The following is a 23758-nucleotide window of genomic DNA, read 5'->3' as shown; positions in this document are numbered from 1 at the left end:
CAACATGGTGAAACCCCGTCTCTACTAAAAGTACAAAAATTAGCCAGGCTTGGTGGTACACGCCTGTAATCCCAGCTACTCAGGAGGCTGAGGCAGGAGAACTGCTTGAACCCGGGAGGCGGAGGTTGCAGCGAACTGAGATCATGCCACTGCAGTCCAGCGTGGGCGACAAGAGTGAGACTCCGTCTCAAAAGAAAAAAAAAAAAGAAAAGTGGTGATAATTCATCACCAGTGAAGAGCTTTTCTAATCTGATGCCAACAAGGAAGATAGTATTTTCTGGGAAGCTGACACTTTAATGAAATATTTTATGTGGAAGATCCTAATATAAGCCTGAAACAAAAAATTATTCTTGTAGTTCTCCAAATAGAATGTTATCACAGCCTTTACAATCATTTCTCTTTTATCTGATGGACATAGTTAAAGCAGAATAGGAATAAAGTCATTTAGTCATTAAAGAATTACATGAAGAGGCCGGGCATGGTGGCTTATGCCTATAATCCCAGCATTTTGGGAGATCGAGGCCAGGGTATCACCTGAGGTCAGGAGTTCAGGACCAGCCTGGCCAACATGATGAAACCCTGTCTCTACTAAAAGTACAAAAAAATTAGCTGGGCATGGGGGCAGGCGCCTGTAATCCCAGCTACTTCAGAAGGCTGAGACAGGAGGATCGCTTGAATCCGGGAGGCAGAGGTTGCAGTGAGCCAAGATCACACCGCACCGTTGCACTCCAGTCTGGGCGACAAGCGAAACTCTGTCTCAAAAAAAAAAAAAAAAATTACATGAAGAACACTAATTCACTGCTAAAGTTTTGGCTAGAATAGAAGAACTATAGGAATGTAGAGAAAGGAAATGCCAGGGTGGTGGTGATCGAAAAACACCGAATACAGTGTGGGTTAGAACTGGAGTGGCCAGAGGGCAGTAGAGTGCATTTACGGTAGGAAATGGAAGGAGCTCATTTAATTCCTGCATTAATTAATGACTGATCTTGATGTTCTGATATTGGAGCTGAAATCTGGCATCATGGTATTAATGGGATGGGCTCTGGCCTGAGATCCCGAATCTCGAGTCTGTCTTCTGCTAATTGTGTGATTTTAGGCAACCCACTTAACCCAAGTGAATTTCACTGTTAGTATATTACTTTTTCAATATAGTTAGAATCTGAGATGATGAATGTGAAGAACTTAACTGCCATAGGAGACAAAAAGTACTAATTCCCTCTTTCTCTTTATTGCAAAATATTACAGGAAAGCGTCCCATTTCCTTTTACCCCATCAAATGATGTTGACACTAATCTAGCAAAAAGTTACCAGGGCATTAAAATCTTCCACTATACAGAATTTTTTGTTTGTAAGTATAGCTATTTTAGTTTCCTGTGGCTGCTGTAACAGATTTCCACAAGCTAGATGGCTTAAAACAACAGAAATGTGTTCTTATGATTCTGGAGGACTGAAGTCTGATTGAAATCAGCATCACTGGTCTCAAATCAAGGTCTCAGTAGGGCCCCATTCCCTCTGGAGGCTCTAGGAGAAATTCTTTTTCCTGATTCTTCCACCTGCAAGAGGCTGCTGATGTTCCTTGGCTATTGGCTGCGTCGTTCCAGTCTTCAAGGGCAGCATCTTCAAATTTCTCTCTGTTCTGTGTTCACGTGACCTTCTACTCTGAGTGGGTCAAATCTCCCTCTGCTTTTTTTTTTTTTCCATGGAGTCTCACTCTGTGGTCCAGGCTGGAGTGCAGTGGCATGATCTTGGCTCATTGCAACCTCCGCCTCCCGGGTTCAAGTGATTCTGCCTCAGCCTCCCGAGTAGCTGGGACTACAGGCGCCGCCACCACACCTGGCTAATTTTTGTATTTTTAGCATAGATGGGGTTTCGCTATGTTAGCCAGGATGGTCTTGATCTCCTGATCTCGTGATCCATCTGCCTCGGCCTCCCAAAGTGCTGGGATTACAGGTGTGAGCCACCATGCCCGGCCTAGAAGGGCTACAGTTTTAACCCTTCCATTTAGATATGTGTGATTTTGAGTTAGTTTTTATATGTAGCGGTATCTAGGAATAGGGCTTTGCGTTTTCCATATAGATCTCCAATTGTTCTGGTCCCATTGCTCTTTCCTCATTGAAATGCGTTGACACCACTGTCAGAGCATTTGTATATGTGAGAGTCTGTTCCTGGATTCCGTCATATTGTATTGCTCTGGATATCTGTCTTGATGCCAGTATGATGCCGTCCTATTTACTGTAGCTTTATACGCAGCCTTGAGTCAGGTAAATGCTAAACCTTTTTCTTTCCCCCCACACAGAATTTTTTTGGCTATTCTAGGAACTTTGCATTTCCACCCAAATTTTAGAATCCGCTGCCTGTGCTTGTGCATGCCTGTAATCCCAGCAGTTTAAAAGACCGAAGTGGGAGGATCCCTTGAGGCCAGGCGTTCGAGGGCAGCTTGGGCACCATCCTGAGACCCTGTCTCTACAAAACAATTGGCCACGTGTGGTGGTGCTTACCCGTAGTTCTCGCTGTTTGGAAGGCTGAGGCAGGAGAATCACTTGAGCCCAGGAGTTCGAGGCTGCAGTGAGTTGTGATCAGGCCACTGCACCCCAGCCTGGGTGACAGAGGGAGACCCTGTTTCTAAGAAAAAAAAATGTAGAATCATTCTTTCAAATTCTACGAAAGTAGTTCGCTGGGATTTTTATTGGGAAGTTATTGAATCTATAGACCAATTTGGAGAGACCTGACATCTTAACAGTACTGAGCTATTGAGCTTTCCAGTCCATGAGCGTAGTGTATCACTCTGTTTATTTAGGTTGCCTTTCATTTCTGTCAGCAGTGTTGTATAGTTTTCAGTGCGCATGCATTGCACATTGTGTTAAATTTATCTCTAAATAGTTCGTATGTTTGGTGTGCTATATAAATGCGTTACCATAGCCTGTACGTTGATAACTTAGGGCTTTGATAACATGAAATGAAGTAGGAAGAAGACTTTGATTTAAGGAAGATACGAAGTTTGATTTTGAACTTGTTGAGTTTATAGTACCAGTCAATCATTCTTTCAGCAGGAGCTGTTGAAGGAAAGAGAGATTTGGGTCCATTTTTATAGCAGTGACAGTAAAGTTATGGGAGTGCATGAGACCACATTCAAAGAAGAAGCTTTAGGAAAAGTTCCGTTGTAGGTCTGAACCTTGCAGCACTGTGCCTTTTTAGAAAGTGGATAGTCAGAATAGATGAAGGGTCTGTAACAAGGTTAGGAAGAAAGCTAGAGTACAGAGTTAGGAAGCCAAAACAAGAGTTTCAAGAATGGGGTGATTGACAGGCTACAGAGAGGTTGAGGAGCTTGAAGAATAAGGAAAAGGTCATCGAAGTGGGTGATTTGATCATTGTGACTTTAGCAGAGGGATGTGAGTAGGAGCCAAGTTTCAGAAGGTTCGGGAGGCAAGAGAGGAAGTAGTGACTAAAGAGGACTCTTCAGAAATTGGTGGAGAAGGCAAAAAGTGTGATAGACTGGGCAGTCAAGAGCATAACCGTGTGGAAGAGGTATTTGTCTAGGGGTAGGAGGCGTTACTGTGAGCCTGTTTCTGAGGGTGAGGAGGTAAGCTTGGAGAGAGGCATATCTTAAAGATGCAGTGGCTGCTGTTGTGGCTTAGGGTGTGGTAAGAAGTGAGAGGTTACAGAATTCTAGGCGTTCCAGATTGATAAACTGCTTTCTTCCCTTTCATTTGGCTCTGGGTGTCATTATCCTAATTCTTGAAAATCACCAGCAGGGGAGCAGGGCTTGTATGGCCTCTCAGCCAAATCTGACCTGAAACCTGTTGACTTGTTTTTGTGCAGTCCTTAAGCTAAGAATTTGTTTATATGTTATAGATGTAACATATAAAAATAGCTTATACATATTAACTATATTTTAAATATTTTAAACTGATTGAAGAAAAATCAAAACAATGTATCATGATGTGAAAATTACATGAAATTCCATTTTTGGTGTTCATAAATAAAGTATTTTTAGGTAAACAGCCACACTCATTCATTTGTACTTTTGTTTTACAACTGGCAGAGTTGAGTAGGGCCACGGAGACTGTGTGGCTCCCAGAGCTAAAATATTTGCTATCTAGCCCTTTACAGAAAGCTTGCCAACTCCTGAACTAGAAGGAGGAGTGTTCTAAAAGTCAGTCTTGGTTTCTCTCCTGACTGTGCCATGTAACTTCTGAAGAGGTAATTTGCTGATTAACTACTTTTTTGCAATAGACATTACACTCTTTATTTTAGGCTATTCATAATGAATGCAGAATTTTTTTTTTTTTTGTCTTAAGCATGTTTTGTTAACTCAACAGTGATGAACTATCAGAAAGGATACTTACTGAAAGACTGACCGTAGACTGCACTCATGGAGAACAGCTAGATATTATTTGGAAAGAAACATGAGAAAATTGGAAGTTCCTGGCATTCTTCACTGATACTTAGTGTAGCTTTTTTCGTGAAACTCTAGGTTTTATCTATTATTTAAATTTCTAGGTTTGCTGTCCTCTCCTCTCTCCTCTCCTTTTTTGAGGCAGGCTGTCTCTGTCTCAAAGGCTGGAATGCAGTGGCATCATCTCTGGGACTACAGGCATGCGCCACCATGCCCAGCTAATTCAATTTCTAGGCTTGCTTTTCAAATGAAAGTTGGAAGGGGACAAAGAAAAAACCACGGCAGGGCCGGGCGCGGTGGCTCAAGCCTGTAATCCCAGCACTTTGGGAGGCCGAGACGGGCGGATCACGAGGTCAGGAGATCGAGACCATCCTGGCTAACACGGTGAAACCCCGTCTCTACTAAAAAATACAAAAAACTAGCCGGGCGAGGTGGCGGGCGCCTGTAGTCCCAGCTACTCGGGAGGCTGAGGCAGGAGAATGGCGTGAACCCGGGAGGCGGAGCTTGCAGTGAGCTGAGATCCGGCCACTGCACTCCAGCCTGCGCCACAGAGCGAGACTCCGTCTCAAAAAAAAAAAAAAAAGAAAAGAAAAAGAAAAAGAAAAAACCACGGCTGAAAACTGGGCACTGGATGAAGAATAAGTAGGTGGAGAAGCAGCAGCAGTGGTAAACCTGACTAAACCAGACACTGTTCCGAGTGATTTAACCTATCCTAATGACTTTGCACGTCATTCTCTAAGACAGTGGTCCCCAGTCTTTTTGGCACCAGGGACTGGTTTCGTGGAAGACAGTTTTTCCATAGATGGAGTAGGGAAGGGAGTAGTTTCAGGATGAACCTGCTCCACCTCAGATCATCAGGCAGTAGAGTCTCGTGAGGAGCGTGCAGCCTAGATCCCTGGCGTGCGCAGTTCACAGTAGGGTTCGCGCTCCTGTGAGAATCTAATGCTGCTGCTCATCTGACAGGAGGCCGAGCTCAGGTGGGCGAGGTGGTTCGCCCGTAGCTCACCTCCTGCTCTGTGTGGCCCAGTTCCTAACAGGCCACAAACTAGTACCCGTCCACGGCCTGGAGGTTGGGGACCCCTGCTCTAAGATAATATCGTTAGTCTCATTTTCCACGTGAGAAGACAGAAGCACAGAGAGGAGTAAGTAACTTGCCCAAGGTCACACAGCTAGTAAATAGGTAAGCTGGGGTCAAACCCAGTCAGTGAGGCTCTGAAGTGCATGCTCTGGGCTATCAGTGTGCAGGGAGAATCTTGCAACACAGGACTGACTACCCTGGGTTGCTTTCTAAGAATTGTAATAATAGCTAATATATTTTGACCACCTACTGCGGGGCAGGTTGTATTCTAAGGTTATTACATGTATTAGCACTTTCAGTGTTTACAGTATCCTTACAGATGAAGAGAATGAGTCACCTGCCTAAGGTGTGTCCAAACTAGGTTTGATCCCTGTCAGTCTAGCTCTAGAACCTGTGCCCTGTAAATTCTCTCTCCATTATTGCTCAGAATGATAATTTTGTACTTTTTCTTGCAAGAACTGTGTAGCTTGGTGACACTTCAAGGACACATTTGCGTTGCTGTTTGTAAGCAGACAGTATTCCCCACAGGCCGGTAATGTCTCAGCCATAAGCACTCCTCCGTTATGCTATGAAATGGTGTGGCAATTGAGGTAGCACTGGTAAGTGCTCATAAGCTTCCTGAGCACTTTTGTGATCCTTTGGGTTTCCCCGACAAAAGCTGCCAGGTGGGGGAGCATCTGTAATTTTGTGACTAAGAGTCCCAAATCATGCCAAAGCCCTGCTTTTATCTTGCCTCTTCTCTGCTCATTCCCTTGGTAGTTTATATCTTGTGTCATTGTCCAGGCAGCTGCTGCGTATTTGAATGAGGAATTCTGTAGAGAGACTGGGGCTGTTGCTGTAGAGTTTAGAATTTGTGTGTATAACTGATGTTTAAGGAAATGTGTATGGTTTCCCAGAGAGCAGAGGGGGAAGATGGCTGGAAACAGCTTTCGGGATCTCCTCCACTTGAAGGCTTAGATAGAGGAATCAGCAACTTTCCAGTCTTTTTTTTTTTTTTAAATATAGGGTCTCTATGTGTCCAGGCTGGAGTGCTGTGGTGTGATCCCAGCTCACTGCAGCCTCCACCTCCCAGGCTCATGCGATCCTTCCACCTCAGCCTCCTGAGAGCTGGGACTACAGGTGCCCACCTCCACCCCTGGCTCATTTTTGTATTTTTTTGTAGACATGGGGTTTTGCCATGTTGCCCAGGCTGGTCTCAAACTCCTAATCTCAAGTGACCCACCCACCTTGGCCTCCCAAAGTGCTAGGGTTACAGGCATGAGCCACTGTACCTGGCCTAATTTTCCATTCTTGAAGGCAGATGTTCCTATAATTTCACCTGTTACCTACATCCTTTTGATTCTAGCTCACCTAAAGGTCTTCCACAGATCTTTTTTTTTTTTTCCCTTGTTATACACTCAGGATCTAAGATCTTCTATTTGAATGTTTGCCAGGGCTACAACACCTTAGCACATAAATCAGTATCCAGCTTCTTTGTGACTGTTAGTTTTGTTCTTGCCCTTCTTGTTTCTGAGCTCCTTGTAGATACGACTTTGATTCTACATTTGATACTGCTTTGATTACCTTGTTTGGAATAGGTGCTAATTAGGTTGCCCCCCACCCATCCTTTTTGATATAGAGTCTTGCTTTGTTGCTCAGGCTGGAGCACAGTGGCATGATCACAGCTCACTGTAGCTTCCACCTCCTGAGCTCAAGCAATCCTCCCACCTCAGCCTCCCAAGTAGCTGGGACTACAGGTACGTGCCACCACACCCAACCAATTTTTTCAGTTTTTTTATGAAAAAAAAAAAAAAATGCTGTGTTGCCCAGGCTGGTCTCAAACTCCTGGGCTTTAGAGATCCTCCTGCCTGGCCCCGCAAAGTGCTAGGATTACAGGTGTGAGCCACCACACCCAGTCTAGATTGCCCTTTTAACTCTTAAAAGAGGCAGCTCCTAATCTGCCAGAATGCTTAGTGCATAAATATGTGCAGATTGACAGTTTAAGTGAAATGGAAATTCCCCAGCCAGCTATAGTCATGCTGGGTTGGAGTTGTTGAGGAGCAAAAGATTTAGGTTGGGTGGAATATGGTGTGATTGAAACCACGGTTAGAGGGTTCAGGTTGCTTATGGAAGAAAAGGTTACCACAGTGGAAACTTGGAGGCTGTCTCTTGGCAAGTGGGATGTAATTTTGCAGCCACGAGGTTGAACTAGCGAGATGTGGCGTATACTATAGCCATCCTTTTCAGTTGACTTGCATAGAAGCTGGTGAGTGGCTGACATTTTTGTCAGTGAACTCTTGGAGGAGAGGGCGAGGCTTGGGCTCATAATTATTTGTATTTCTTATAGAGAAATGTACAGTGTTTTTGTACTTTGTCTGTTTGACTAATCTGTTGACTGATGCAAGCTTAAAAGGAGAATCTGACCAAGAGAATAAAAGATTGAAATCTTTTCTTGCATTTTCTGGGTCCAGTATGCTACAAACAAATACAGGCTTTATTTAAATCTTTTGAAGTAAGCTACTACTTTTCTGGAACATTTTCTTTACGCTGGCTTAAACCAGGATGTCTCCCACCACACTCCATTTGTATCCCCTATCAGAGTGCTCAGGGTTTACTGCATTGGCTTAATTGCCTGTCTTCTCTATTACTCACAACTTTTTTCTTTGGTTGGTTGGTTTGTTTGTTGGTTTGTTTGTTTGTTTTTTGAGATGGAGTGTCCTCTGTCGCCCAGGCTGGAGTGCAGTGGCACAATCTCGGCTCACTGCAACCTTCGCCTCCCAGGTTCAAGCAATTCTTCTGCCTCAGCCTCCCGAGTGGTTGGGACTACAGTTGCGTGCCACTATGCCCAGATAATTTTTATATTTTTAGTAGAGATTGGGTTTCACCATATTGGCCAGGCTGATCTTGAACTCCTGACCTTGTGATCTGCCCGCCTCAGCCTCCCAAAGTGCTGAGATTATAGGCATGAGCCACTGGACCCGGCTGGTTGGTTTTTTTTGAGACAGGGTCTTGCTGTGTTGCCAGGCTGGAGTACAGTGGCACAATCTCGGCTCTTTGCAGCCTGAACCTCCTAGGCTCAAGGGAATCCTCCTGCCTCAGCCTCCCAAGTATGCACACCTCTGCTCCTAGCTACTCTGGAGGCAGAGGCAGGTGGGTCGCTTGAGCCTGGGAGTGCAAGGCAACATAGCCCTGGCAACATAGCAAGGCCCACCTGTACAAAAAATTTAAAAATTGATAGCCAGGGGTGACGGCACACACTTGTGGTCCCAGGTACTAGGGAGGCTGAGTCAGGAGGATCACTTGAGCCCAGGAGTTTAAGACCAGGCCTGGCAGCATAGTGATACCGCATCTCTACAAAAAATTTAAAATTTAGCCAGGCTTGGTGGCAAGCACCTGTAGTCCTAGCTACTCTGGAGGCTGAGGTGGGAAGATCACTTGAGTTCAGGAGTTTGAGGAGTTTGAGGCTGTGATGAGCTAGGATTGTGGCACTGTGCTCCAGGCTGAGTGACAGAGACCCGATTTCTTTAAAAAAAAAAAAAAAAAAAAGAAAAGATTGGGAAAGGATGCAGGGAAGCATGTGAAAGAGAGCGAGAACCAGAATCAGACGGTGGTATTGTGGTTGCTAAAATAAGAGAAGGGATGGACAACAGTGTGATGTGGTGTCATAAGTCTAGGAGGAGAACCACTGGCAGGAGTCTATTGGACTTGGCAATTAGAAGGTCGTGGGTGAGAGGAGTTTCAAGGGGATGGTGGGGACAGAAGAGGGAATGGCAGGTGAGACAATGGTGTATGGTAGCTAGAGATGGCGGGGCTGAGGGCTTCAGATGTGTTGTGGACGTGGGATGCTTTAATAGATAAGACACTTAAACTGGCTTATATGTTGACTAGAACCAGCCAGTCGAAAGAGAGACTGGAGTTCGGAGATGGGGTCATTGATGATAAAGCAAAGGTCCTGAGGAGTGAGGAGAGTGAAGAGATTTAGGGAGCACATAGGGGGATTAAACTTGGGTAGGAAGGATATACCCTTTCTAAGGAAGCAAAGGGGAGATGGGAATCATTGCCGGGACAGTGGGAGTTATTGTCAGTAGCTCAGTTTTCTCAGGGTATTGGCATGGAATGAGGCAGATTGGATGGGAGATGGGCCTGAGGCCAGTGTCAGGATTTGGAATGTCTGTGGTGTGGAAGAGGGAGGGGTGAAGGGACCAAGGCCCGGAGGATGGTTGTAGCAGCGCTGTGGAGCCACAGGGACCTTGACTGATAAAGCTGCCAATTTGCGTGGTTGCATAAATCCCCTTCTCATCCTTTCTTAAGACTCCAGAGCTCAGGCAAAGGAGAAGTTCCGTGACTGCTTCCTCAGGGAAGCATTTCCCGACCTCTTCAGTTCACTTGCTTTATAGGCTCTCATGGCTGTTTTTACCTTCCAGCTCTCTAATGTAGAGTTGTAGTTTTGCATTTGACTGTTATAATTATTTTAATTACAAATTATAACCAAAGTTATTTGACTTATGACTGAGCATGGTAGCTCATGCCTATAATGCCAACACTTTGGGAGGCCAAGGTGGGTGGATCACTTGAGGCCGGGAGTCTGAAACCAGCCTGGCCAACATGGCAAAACCCTGTCTCTACTAAAAATACAAAAATTAGCCGGGCGTGGTGGTGCCCACCTGTCATCCCAGCTGCTTGGGAGGTTGAAGCAGGAGAATCGCTTAAACCCAGGAGATGGAGGTTGCAGTGAGCCAAGATTGCACCAGTGCACGCTAGCCCAGGTGACAGAGTGAGACTCTGTCTCAAAAAAAAAAAAAAAAAAAAAAGAAGAAAAAATTGTTCATCTTTGTTTTTCTCAGTAACTCAGGGCTCCGAGGACAGGTATGTCAGAGTGCGCTTACCATCGTGCAGCGTCCAGCACCTAGTGGACACTTGATAAATGCTTGTTGAATTTAATGAATCAAATACAGTGGTTCTCAACCTTTTTACCTGCCCCAATGCGCCAGTGGAAGATGGCGTGCCTCTATCTGAACCATTATTAACTGCCCTGATCCTCACCTGAAGGGGGACAGGTGCCAGGGTTGGGGAGCGTGATTAATATGATCACAGGCCCTGGAATAAGAATGTTGGGCTCAGATCCCAGCCCGTCCTCTCACCAGCCTTGCAACAGGGGAAATCTGTAACCTCTCTGTGCCCCAGTGTCCTCCTCTATAAAATGGGGCCGGCATATAGCAGCACCTACCTCATAGGCTTGTCCTGAAGATGATATGAAACTGGGCACAGTGGGATGTGCCTGTGGTCCCAGCTGTGGGAGGCTGAGGCAGGGGGAACCGTTGAGTCCAGGAGTTTGAGTCTAGCCTGGGCAACATAGTGAGACCCTCATCTCTTTAAAAAAAAAAAAAAAAAAGAGGCCGGGCGCGGTGGCTCACGCCTGTAATCCCAGCACTTTGGGAGGCCGAGGCGGGTGGATCATGAGGTCTGGAGCTTGAGACCATCCTGGCCAACATGGTAAAACCCTGTCTTTAGTGAAAATACAAAAAATGAGCCAGGCGTGGTGGCACGTGCCTGTAGTCCCAGGGAGGCTGAGGCAGGAGAATTGCTTGAACCCAGGAGGCAGAGGTTGCAGTGAGCCTAGATCGCGCCACTGCACTCCAGCCTGGTGACAGAGCGAGACTCCATCTCAAAAAAAAAAAAAGAGAGATTAAATGAGGGAATTTATGTAAAGCTCTTAGAAGAACATGTCAAAATTAGGAAATTGTTATTACTGTTAGTGGTTTCAAAAAATCTAGGTGATTTTGGTAGCCTTTTCTCCTGGAGACTCCTGGCTTTGTGGTAAAGGATTTGCAGGGCAGGTGCCCGTCAGCATCTTTATGTACATCTCTTCATTGTCATCTACTGTATAATATTGAGCTTCTGAGAGGAGAAATCCCTGTAACCATGATGGTCTCCTTGGTTCAATGACCAGCACCCTGAAACAAAGCTATTCTTTGTTATTTTTATTTTTACTTTTTATATTTAATGAATATTTTAAAAAGTAAAGACAGTATGTTGTCCAGGCTGGTCTCACATTCTTGGGCTCAAGTGATTCCCCCAGCTTTGGACTCCCAAAGTTTTGGGATTACAGGTGTGAGCCACAGTACCCAGCCATCAAAGCCATTCTTGATCCTGTGGGACTATCACTGAGAAATAGTAGAAACATGGGGTGGCTGGTCACTTGGAGAGCGTTCCCATCGGTGGGATGAGGGACTAGCGAATGCGCCTGCTTTACACCGGCCACGGTAAACCTGATTCTTTCTTCTCCTTGCAGAGGAGGTGGCCAAGCTGGAGAAGCACTTGATGCTTCTACGACAAGAGTATGTCAAGCTGCAGAAGAAACTGGCAGAGACAGAGAAGCGCTGCACTCTCTTGGCTGCGCAGGCAAACAAGGAAAGCAGCAGTGAGTCCTTCATCAGCCGCCTGCTGGCGATCGTGGCAGACCTCTACGAGCAGGAGCAGTACAGGTGAGCAGGGCTCCTGGACACAGAAGGCCTTTGGCTTTATTCCCGGGCCACACTACAGCTTTTCTCATTCACTTTCTCCCAGAATGTATTTCTCTCCCTTGAGGATATTAGCAAATCTTTATTCCCTAGAATAGAAGCTCCCTGAGGCAAGATTTTTATTTTTTTATTTTATTTTATTTTTTTTACGACGAAGTCTCGCTCTGTTGCCCAGGCTGGAGTGCCGTGGCGAGATTTCGGCTCACTGTAGCCTCTGCTTCCCGGGTTCAAGCAATTCTCCTGCCTCAGCCTCCTGAGTAGCTGGGACTACAGGCGCACACACCACCGCGCCCGGCTAATTTTTTGTATTTTTAGTAGAGACGGGGTTTCAACGTGTTGGCCAGGTTGGTCTTGATCTCCTGAGGTCCGCCTGCCTCGGCCTCCCAGAGTGCTGGGATTACAGGTGTGAGCCACCATGCCCGGCCTGAGGCAAGATTTTTATCTCTCGTTTAGTGCTTATCTTCAGCAGAGTGCTGGAGTCATGGTGATAGCATTGCTAATCAAGCAGGAATTGGCTTACATGTCTAGGAATTCAGAGGGCAAACGTCCGTTTCTCTTGAGATGGTCAAAGCAAAACAGTCTTGGAACTAGTTAGAGGGTGCATCATGATGGTTGAGGTTGAACTCTGGAGCCATATAGCTTCTGTTAGAAGCTCAGGGTTGGGTGCGGTGGCTCACGCCTGTAATCCCAGCACTTAGGGAGGCCGAGGTGGGCGGATTACCTGAGGTCAGGAGTTTGAGACCAGCCTGGCTAACATGGTGAAGCCCCGTTTCTACTAAAAATACAAAAAATTAGCCGGGCCAGGTGGTGGACGCCTGTCATCCCAGCTGCTCAGGAGGCTGAGGCAGGAGGATCGCTTGAACCGGAGAGGCGGAGGTTGCAGTGAGCCGAGATTGTGCCATTGCACCCCAGCCTGGGCAACAGAGCGAAACTCTGTCTCAAAAAAAAAAAAAAGGCATGCTAATGTCATGTGGGTGAAATTATAAAGAGAAAAGAGCAGGGTGAGCACCTGTGATGTTGCATATAGTCCAGAACAGCAATGATGAAAGACTGAATTGGGATGCTGGATATGGCAAAGAAACACAGATGTGAATATACATAAGAAGGAAGGACTTGAGCCGCTAGGGAGATAGAAGCTCAGTCTACATAAGACTTAGTAAATTTTCAAATAAATTCCAACATTTTAAATAGATCGCTCACACCCATTATCCCAGCACTTTGGGAGGCTGAAGCAGGTGGATCACCTGAGGTCAGGAGTTTGAGACCAGACTGACCAACATGACGAAACCCCGTCTCTACTAAAAATACAAAAATTAGCCACATATGGTGGCACACACCTATAGTCCCAGCTACTTAGGAGGCTGAGGCAGGAGGATCGCTTGAACCGGAGAGGCGGAGGTTGCAGTGAGCCGAGATTGTGCCATTGCACCCCAGCCTGGGCAACAGAGCGAAACTCTGTCTCAAAAAAAAAAAAAAGGCATGCTAATGTCATGTGGGTGAAATTATAAAGAGAAAAGAGCAGGGTGAGCACCTGTGATGTTGCATATAGTCCAGAACAGCAATGATGAAAGACTGAATTGGGATGCTGGATATGGCAAAGAAACACAGATGTGAATATACATAAGAAGGAAGGACTTGAGCCGCTAGGGAGATAGAAGCTCAGTCTACATAAGACTTAGTAAATTTTCAAATAAATTCCAACATTTTAAATAGATCGCTCACACCCATTATCCCAGCACTTTGGGAGGCTGAAGCAGGTGGATCACCTGAGGTCAGGAGTTTGAGACCAGACTGACCAACATGACGAAACCCCGTCTCTACTAAAAATACAAAAATTAGCCACATATGGTGGCACACACCTATAGTCCCAGCTACTTAGGAGGCTGAGGCAGAAAAGAATTGCTTGAACCTGGGAGGTGGAGGTTGCAGTGAGCTGAGATTGTACTACTGCACTCCAGCCTGGGTGATCGAGTGAGACTGTCTTAAGAAAAAAAAAAAAAAATCAAAATTTAGAGGATGCAAATAACAATAAAATAACTCAGGATTCAAAATTACTATTATCTTAGTCCTTTCTAAATGAAAGAATAATCTATTACAGAAAAAGGGAAGTATATATTCTGAGTAAAGGATAGTTCCATAAATTGAATAGATATAGCTTCTTGTAAAATATAATCCATTGTCTTGTTTTTCCTCTTCCATGAACAAGTGAAAACTTTGTTTATTACTGGCCCAGGGAAGCCTAATGTTTTCCTGTTACAGACACACCTCTCCTACTCTTTGAGGCTCTTTCCCATTAGAACTCCCATCATTTAGTTTTTCAATTACTTATCAATTGATTAGTAATTTTATTTCACATTCATTTTGTTGAAGTCCTTCTCGGAGACAATGGGAATGAGACTGGGTAGTTTTCTTCCTGTCACTTTTTAGCTAGTTATGGTATGATCTTACGACTCCAACAAGTCTCCCTTCAGCTTTTAAAACCTGCCCTAGGCCAGGTGCGGTGGCCCATGCCTGTAATCCCAGCACTTTAGGAGGCTGAGGCAGGTGGATCGCTTGAGGCCAGGAGTTCGAGACCAGCCTGGCCAAATGGCGAAACCCTGTCTCTACTAAAATTACAAAAATTAGCTGGGCTTAGTGGCATGTGCCTATAATCCCAGCTACTCAGGAGGCGGAGAATTGCTTGAATCCAGGAGGTGGAGGTTGCAGTGAGCTGAGATCGCGCCACTGCACTCCAGCCTGGAGGACGGAGTGAGACCCTGTCTTTAAAAAAAAAAAAAAAAAAAAAAAGGCTGGGCGCGGTGGCTCACACCTGTAATCCCAGCACTTTGGGAGGCTGAGGTGGGCGGATCATGAGGTCAGGAGTTCGAGAACAGTCTGACCAACATGATGAAACCCTGTCTCTACTAAAAATACAAAAATTTAGCAGAGCATGGTGGTGCTCGCCTGTAATCCCAGCTACTCAGGAGGCCGAGGCAGGAGAGTCGCTTGAACCCGGGAGGCGGAGGTTGCAGCAGTGAGCCAAGATTGCGCCACTGCGCTCCAGCCTGGGCAACAGAGTGAGACTCCATCTCAAAAAAAAAAAGCCTGCCCTTTATCTAAAGAAGGTTGAAACTCTATGTTATCTACAGTTGAATATCAGATAGGGAATGGAGTCTTCCTAGGGGACTAAGCTGTCAAGATGTGGTAACCGAAATTGAGAAATCGATTTCTAAAGCAGACATCTTTTACCAACGTAGGGGGAAAAATACCTTTATCCTATAACATGCATTTTGTTGAAAAATTCAAATAGTATTTTTATGTGCCTCTTCGTAGCTGGAATGACTGATGAATAGGTTTTAAAAGTTTTTAAGTTGAGAAATGTGGAAGAAACCGGTAGCCTTTCTTTTTTTTCTTTTTTCTTTTTTAATAAGAGACAGAGTCTCACTATGTGTTGCCCAGGCTGGTCTCAGACTCCTGGTCCTGGCCTCCCAGAGTGCTGGGATTACAGGTGTGTGCCACTGTGCCTGGCCTACATTTCAAGTTCAGGAGAACAGTTTTGTCCCATAAGGTAGTTAAAAATGATGGCTATATGTGGTTACTTACTGTACTCATTCTTTTACCAAACAAACCTATGGTTTTTCCTGTTCAAGTGTTTGAGAAACTAACAAGAAACTGTTCATCTCCTCTCCAATTACAGCATTCTGGTTTCCATGTATTTAAAAGGAAATACTCTTTAATTGAGTGGAATCAAGTTTTTTAAAAAAATTACTAGGTCCTTAATTGTTTCAACATAGAATCTTCATGGATTGGACTTGTCTGATTTTCCGGTTTTCATTTGTTTTTGTTTTTTTTTTTTTTTTGAGGCGGAGTCTCGCTCTGTCGCCCAGGCTGGAGTGCAGTGGCCAGATCTCAGCTCACTGCAAGCTCCGCCTCCCGGGTTCACGCCATTCTCCTGCCTCAGCCTCCCGAGTAGCTGGGACTACAGGCGCCGCCACCACGCCCGGCTAATTTTTTGTATTTTTAGTAGAGACGGGGTTTCACTGTGTTAGCCAGGATGGTCTCGATCTCCTGACCTCGTGATCCGCCCGTCTCGGCCTCCCAAAGTGCTGGGATTACAGGCTTGAGCCACCGCGCCCGGCCAAATAGCAGCTACATTTGTGTTTTAAAAAATTATTATTGGAAATTATTGATGAAATCCTTATCTTTATTTCCCTTTGGTATGTCAGATTACAAAAGAGAGAATTTTGACCTGACACTCATGAATGTGGTAGAAATTTTCTAGAAACATTCATTTTTATAATTTTGTGGCTATAAGTTATACTCGTGGTTGAAATAGTACAGACTGAAAATCTATTTAAGTTATTAGGATGTAATACTTTATAAATATATTCAGAGTTTAAAAATTATTTGTGCTTTGTAGGTAGCTTCTTGTTTTCATTAAATTTTTTATACTTTGTCACAGGATATGCTGATACAGTTTTATGTTTTGTTTTACATAGAGTATCCTATTTCTTCTTTGACCATGAATAATGTTCTACTGTGTTAACAACAGTTTGTAATAATTTGAAATAATAAATACTCTCTTAATCTTGTGATCTAATATCATTAGTTACCGCTTGGTCTTTGATAGAACTGGAATTGTTGATACTTTCAAATGATGATTAAGTGTGTTGTAGGCAATACTCTTGTAGGGTCTACAAGAGTAGAATGTAGAATGTGTCTCTGTCAAGCATTATATACAAACAATATTCTGTTTGGGTTTCCTCTTTTTTTTTTTTTGAGACAGAGTCTTGCTCTGTCGCCCAGGCTGGAGTACAGTGGCGTGATCTCAGCTCACTGCAACCTCTGCCTCCTGGTTTCAAGCGATTCTCCTGCCTCAGCCTCCTGACCAACTGGCATTACAGGCGCCCGCCACCATGCCTGACTAATTTTTGTATTTTTAGTAGAAACGGGGTTTCACCATGTTAGCCAGGATGGTCTCGATCTCTTAACCTCGTGATCTGCCCACTTCGGCCTCCCAAAGTGCTGAGATTTCAGGCGTGAGCCCCCATGCCTGGCCTGGGTTTCCTTTTAAGTGGATGCGTTAATTCATGTAATGGTATTTTCTTTTTCTTTTTTTCCATATAGTGGTTTTTGTGTAGTTAGTTTCTGAAGACTTTCCAACCTAGTAAATACCTTTAAAGTTGAATATGAAAATAAAACATATAACTACCAGCAGGATGATGACAGTGACTTTGGATTCCTGCCAGGATAGCCATACGGCATGTACTCGTGGCAGCCCAGTGGGTCATCTTGACGTTTTTGTTCACTGCCCAGATGCTCTCCTCCGGTAGCATTTGACATTTTGGAGTTACACATAAATATCTATTCAGGAAGATCGTTTCATATAATGGCATGTCATAATTATGGAAACATGTTTTGAAAAGAAAGCTTTTTCCTCACCCCATTTTTTATAAGTAGTTGAGTCAAAAATGGTCAATATTAGGTCCGAATGTTTCTGGTGAGAACAGGAGTCCTGATGCTGGGTGCCGTGTTCATGACTGCTCGTCAGTTTGTTCACGCTTTTTCTGTTTCACCTTGCTTGAGCGTTACTGTGGGGCGTAGCAGCGCTGTAGTCTCAGAGCCGTCATCACCAGCTTTAACCTTTCTGTCTTTCTCTCCCTGATGGTTTAGCTTGTTTTAGTCTATATAAAATATCCTCTACTTTTTATGTGAATATTAATCCTCCTCCTAAACTTGGAGGTTCACCACTGTAAGAATCCCATTAGAAGATGTATTTGAAAGCCGAGCATGCCACGTGAATTAAAGCCAGAATTTACAAATAGAAACCATTTCTAGCAACGTATTATAAAGATGGCCCATCAGAATTCAGTGCCAGCATATAGAAACAATGTTTTGCTATAATTTTTCCTTTTGCAGATGTATGTTGATCAATACTCATGTGTTTATCAGCTATGAATCCTAGCTATACCTAGGTATGATGATGTTTTTCTAATATATGTGGGTCTTTTTCTTCATCAGCGATCTGAAGATAAAGGTTGGGGACAGGCACATCAGCGCTCACAAGTTTGTCCTGGCAGCCCGCAGTGACAGCTGGAGTCTGCCTAACTTGTCTTCCACTAAAGAGTTGGACCTGTCAGGTGAGCCTTTGAGTGATCAGGGACACAAACCTGCTAGCGGAAGGGCTCTTGGCAGAAGGTTATGGTGTCTCATTTTGAAATATTTGTGATTCAATGAAAGTAAAATAATTTTCTTAGCAATTGATGGTGACCACAAACTAGTTAAATAATTAATGAATCAGTGGGTTGTACTTTTAGGTACTTTGTGTATCTACCTATTGAGGAGGTAATACCTGGCTAACAAATCATAAATATTTGAGTATCTGCAATGTCCTTATGATTTATAAAATGTAAGTATTTTTCTGTACACTCATTTCATGAAAAAGTATGCTGTAAATAAGGATTAATGTCCAGAAAATATTTTTCCCTCAAGTCTAATTAAAAGTCCTGCTGTCAGATTGCTTAAAACTTTATACTAGATGCCAAAAGACTTTTTTTTTTTTCTTTTTTTTTTTGTAAGACAGTCTCCCTCTGTCACCCAGGCTGGAGTGTGACAGCAATCTCAGCTCACCGCAATCTCCCGCCTCCCGGGTTCAAGTGATTTTCCTGCCTCAGCCTCCCGAGTCGCTGGGATTACAGGTGCCCACTACCACACCCAGCTAATTTTTGTATTTTTAGTAGAGTCAGGGTTTCACCATGTTGGCCAGGCTGGTCTTGAACTCCTGACCTCATGTGATCCACCTGCTTCAGCCTCCCAAAGTGCTGGGATTACAGGTGTGAGCCACCATGCCTAGCCAAAGTACTTTTTCTAGTCTGTCAGAACTGAACTCAGAACAGTTACTCTGAAGAATAACAATATTCTTTCTTTAACATCAAAAGATGACCATTAGCCTTCAGAATTTTGATAGGTATGGGTTACTACATGAGATGGTGGATATGTTAATTTGCTTCACCACAGTGCCCATTTTACTATATATGTATCCCACAGCATTGTGTCGCATAGCTTAAATATATACAGTACAATTTATTTTTTTAAAAAAAATTTTAAGGCTGGGTGTGGTGGCTCATGCCAGTAATCCTAGCACTTTGAGAGGCCAAGGTGGGAGGATTACTTGAGCCTAGGAATTCAAGGCTAGTCTGGGCAGTATAGCAAGACCCTGTCTCTACAGCAAATTAAAAAAAAAAATAGCTAGACGTGATGGCATGTGCTTGTAGTCCCAGCTTCTTGGGAATCTGAGGGGAATGGATTTCTTGAGCCAAGAGTTTGAGGCCACAGTGAGCTATGATATCACCACTGCATTCCAGCCTGGGCAACAGAACAAGACCCTGTCTCAAAAAAAAAAAAAAAGAAAAAGTTAATAGCTGCCTTGGCCTATTTAATGTTACTTGTTTTATATCACATTTTGTGTGTGTGTGTGTGTGTGTAGGATTGAAGCAAATAGGGTGGCAAGTGGACTTTAAAACAGTCGTTTTCAAAAGTCGGCCTGAAGGTTGCATTTTCATTTAGTACTTGCCTGACTGCTATTGGAAAAAAAGGGACAAAGAGCAAAATTTTAATTTAATTCTACTATTAATAATCGTGAGAATTATATGGTGAGGAGAATGACAGGGATGTGTTCTGAGAATGTGTCATTACGTGGTTTTGTTGTGGGAACATCATAGAGTATATTTACGCAAATCTACATGGTATATAGCCTAGTACCCACCTGGGCTGTATGGTATAGTGTGTTGTTTCTAGGCTGCAACCCTGTACAGCATGTTACTGTGCGGAATGCCATAGGCAACAGTAACACAGTGGTAAGTGTTTGTGTATCTAAACATAGAAAAGGTCAGTAAAAATACAATATTATAATTTTATGGGACCACCATTGTATCTGCAGTCTGTTGTTGACCAAACATAGTTATGCTGCTTATGACTGTACTTGCCGAAGTGATTGTCTGTGTGGATTATATCTTTGTTCAGGAGGTTTGTCAGTTGAGAAGGTACTATTTTCCATGTGCAGTGCCAGGAACACTGAGATGATTATTACACAGTCCCTGCCATACGGAGCCCTTATTCTGCTGGAGGAAACAGGCCATTCACAAATCATTTCAGACCAGGGCTATAAAACAGAAATGTAGTTAGCTTTTAGGTAAGGTTGAGGAGAGACTGAGTTGGGGTGATAAAGGAAGGTTTCAGAGGTGGCTAATACCTGAGTTGTGTTGTAAAGGCTAAGTAGGCATTTATCTCATGGATTAAGGGGAACATATGTCAGTGTTTCCCAGCTGTGAGCCAACTCTTTTTGATAATTTTGAGGATTTAACTTGAGGTCCATAACTAAAAGTTGTAGATAGAAATGCACGTACACACCTACACATGTGCAGATGCCTGCATGCCAGTAACTAAAAACATCTGCCTGGGGAATAGTTTTTTACTGGGAGGGCACCAGTCCACGTGATCGAAATCTCAAGGCATAGCTTTTTTTTTTTTTTTTTTTTAAAGCATAGTGTTTTGAAGCCATGTATTTTTGACCTCGTATATAACAGAATTATGAAGACCTTACAAGGTCATGTAGCATTCTTCACAACATGTATGATAGGATCTTCATTATATGAACAGAATGTTTATGAAGACTAGAAGATAATAAATATATGGAAAAGATTCGACTCTGCAGGAAAAAAGTTAAGAATAAGCCACTGTGTTTTGATATCTGTATAATCAAAACTGATGACCCCAGTAGTTGTGAGGCTCATGAAATTGGTATTCTTGTACATTGCCAGTGACGTTATAAATAGGTATGACCATTTTAGAAAGCAGTTAGGCAGCTGAGCTGTGAAATATTCCTACTTTTTTTTTTCTTCATTATCTGACTTCTGGGATACTGTCATAGGTAAGGTAACTCAGGCAGTGTTAGTGTTCCTCAGTTTTACTTTAATTGTGAAATAGTGACTGCAGCCAAAATGAATGAGAGTGGGAAAATAAAACATCACTGCTCTCTGAAACAAAATCACACAACACAGAAAATTACATTAAGGCAAAAAAAGCCAGTGTCAACATTGAATTAAAAAATTTGTTTTACACTGAACTTTTTTAGTACATCCAGACATTTAGAGCTCTCATTCAGTGCTGTCTGGCCACAAGATTTCATCACCGTGAGTCAGGAAGTTTTATCGAGTTTAGGGAAATAGAATATTAATATCTTTAATTGTCTCTAATTATCTCTAGACTCTCCTCCAGTTGTAAATAATAAGTGTGTTTTGATTCTACCATAAGGTTGCTTTCAGGGGTGATCCACTTCAAAGCAAATGGTTTTTGTGGCTTTCATAGATCAGGTACCTGTGAAGATAGCAGATAGGAGAACATAGGACATTTTTACTTTTTACAACATTTTAATGAAATGTATCTTTGAAATGTGTGATGGGGGAGAGGTCCAAGGTGGTAGTGGCATGTGTGGACCTGTTCCTGTTGAATTGTGTGCTTTGTCCAGCAGTCCTGCTCATTGCCTCAACCTGGGGTTGCAGTTTCTGAGACTGCCTGGGAAGCCTGTGTGTTATGTGATACTTGGAAGCACTAACACTTCATGGCTGGCCAGCAGTTTGAGGAAGATTGGAAATAGGTTCTTGTAAACAGGTGTATAAATAGCATAAAAGCTGTATTTTAAAGGCTCAAATGTTTTCCACACCAACAGGCTTGATAAAATCATTTAATGAATTTATTGGTGTTTTGTTTTTTCAACATTAATCCATTCATATAAAAAATATTGAGTGGTAAGTACTTTTCAAGGTGTTAGGGATACAAAGTATACAAAATTAAATTCTTGCTTGCATGAAACTTACATCTTAGAATGTAAGAAAAACTCTACATTTTTCTTTTGAAGTTCCTGTCTAATTGATCTTTCTTTCTTTCTTTCTTTCTTTCTTTTTTAAGACAGGATTTCACTCTGTCACCCAGGCTAGAGTGCCGTGGTGCAATCACGGCTCACTGCAGCCTTGACCTCCTGGCCTCAAGCGATCCTCCCACCTCAGCCTCCTGAGTATCTGGGACCACAGGTGTGTGCTACCATACCTGGCTCATTTTTTGTAGACGTGGGATTTTGCCATGTTGCCCAGGCTGGTCTTGAACTCCTGGACTCAAGGAATCCTCCTGCCTTGGTCTCCCCAAGGCCTGTTGGGATTACAGGTGTGAGCCACTGCACACAGCCTTAATTATGAGAATTTTAGCATATGTTGATGAAATACAACAGGCATTATATACACTTTAAAGGTATTTGGATATATGAATCAAACCTTGTTCAAAAAAGTGAAATGTTTGTACCTGATGTGGTCCACTGGTGAAGGCACAGTCCCTGCTGTAGGGATGCAGTTAGGCACGGTCTCTGCTGTAGGGATGCAGTGAGTCCCAGCTGTAGGGATGCAGTGAGGTACAGTCCCTGCTGTAGGGATGCAGTGAGGCACAGTCCCTGCTGTAGGGATGCAGCGAGTCCCTGCTGTAGGGATGCAGTGAGGCACAGTCACTGCTGTAGGATTCTTTTCTGTTTTTGAGATGTGGTCTCACTCTGTCACCCAGGCTGGAACGCAGTGACGCTGTCATGGCTCACTGCAGCCTCAAACTCCTGGGCTCAAGAGATCCTCCCACCTCAGCCTCTCAAGTAGCTGGGAGTACAGGTGTGCACCACCATCCCTGGCTAGTTGTTCAATAGAGATGGGCTCTTGCTATGTTGCCAAGGCTGGTCTCAAACTCCTGGGCTCAAACGATCCTCCTGCCTCGGCTACCCAAAGTGCTGGAATTTCAGGCATGAGCCACTCTGCCTGGCTCTTCTATAGGATTTTTGCCATTAATGCATAAGCTCAGTCTAATCATGAGAAAACATCAGACCCAAATTGAGGAACATTTCTCAAAATAATCAGCCAGAGTGTTTCTCAAACATGTCAACGTTATGAAAAACAAGAGTGATTTAGGAAGTATTACAGATTGGGTGAGAATGACACCGAATGCAGTGTAGAATCCTCAGTTGGATTCTGGCCACAGAAAGGGTATTACTGGTACAATTAGCAAAATGGGGCCTCTAATTAGTGAATGGCATTGGTATGGTATGTATTACCTAGTTACCTAGTTTTGATCATTGAACCGGGGTTATATAAGCTGTGTTAATAATAGGGGAAGATGAGTAAAGGGCATAGGGGATGCTCTGCAGCTTTTCTCGAAGTATGAAAGTATCTGAAAATGTAAACAAAGTAGAAATTTGCTTTTTTATTATTAAGATATCTTTAAATATATGAAATGATATATATGTTAATTAGCTTATAACCATTTCATAATATATACATATATCAAAACATGTCATACATTAACTCTATATAATTTTGGTCTATTAAACCCTAATAAAAAAGAATAAAAGATAAAAGTTTATAAAGATACTGACTGACCAAGTGGGAAGAGAAAGAATACGACTGTTAGCTCAACAAAGCATAACAAATCTGAGTCCACAAGGAAAGGATTATATTTACTTCTTGGTGAAGTAAAGCAGTTTGCTTCTAGCAAAATGATCTGTTTATGACCTCTCTGTAGCACTTTACCAACAGCAGCTGACACGATGAGAGGTTTCAGTGGATTGGAATGGCTGTTTGGAAGCTAGAGTTTGTTGCATGCTTTCTCAAGCAAAGATCTTACAGTTCCTTGGCATAAGAACTCAGGGTATGAGTCATTCAGCTCTCCTGGAATGTGTCCTGGATAGTGTCAAGCCATTCCAAACAGCAGAAAGCATCC

The 23758-nt window shown here is 43.4% G+C and overlaps 1 protein-coding gene across 4 annotated transcripts in view; it reads left to right on the top strand.

Annotated features, from left to right (window-relative positions):
• LOC105472114 (ankyrin repeat and FYVE domain containing 1) overlaps positions 1-23758 on the top strand; it is a 95994-nt gene that overhangs the window by 7894 nt on the left and 64342 nt on the right. For all 4 annotated transcript variants that reach the window (XM_011725095.3, XM_071082171.1, XM_071082170.1 and 1 more), the window contains exons 2-3: positions 11746-11938; positions 17975-18093. In XM_011725095.3, coding sequence (XP_011723397.1) covers positions 11746-11938; positions 17975-18093 — 312 coding nt within the window. The remainder of the gene's footprint in view (positions 1-11745; positions 11939-17974; positions 18094-23758) is intronic.

The sequence above is a fragment of the Macaca nemestrina genome, chromosome 17, assembly GCF_043159975.1.
Source record: "Macaca nemestrina isolate mMacNem1 chromosome 17, mMacNem.hap1, whole genome shotgun sequence".
In the NCBI taxonomy this organism is placed as follows: Eukaryota; Metazoa; Chordata; class Mammalia; order Primates; family Cercopithecidae; genus Macaca; species Macaca nemestrina.
This window is presented reverse-complemented; position numbering and strand designations above follow the sequence as displayed.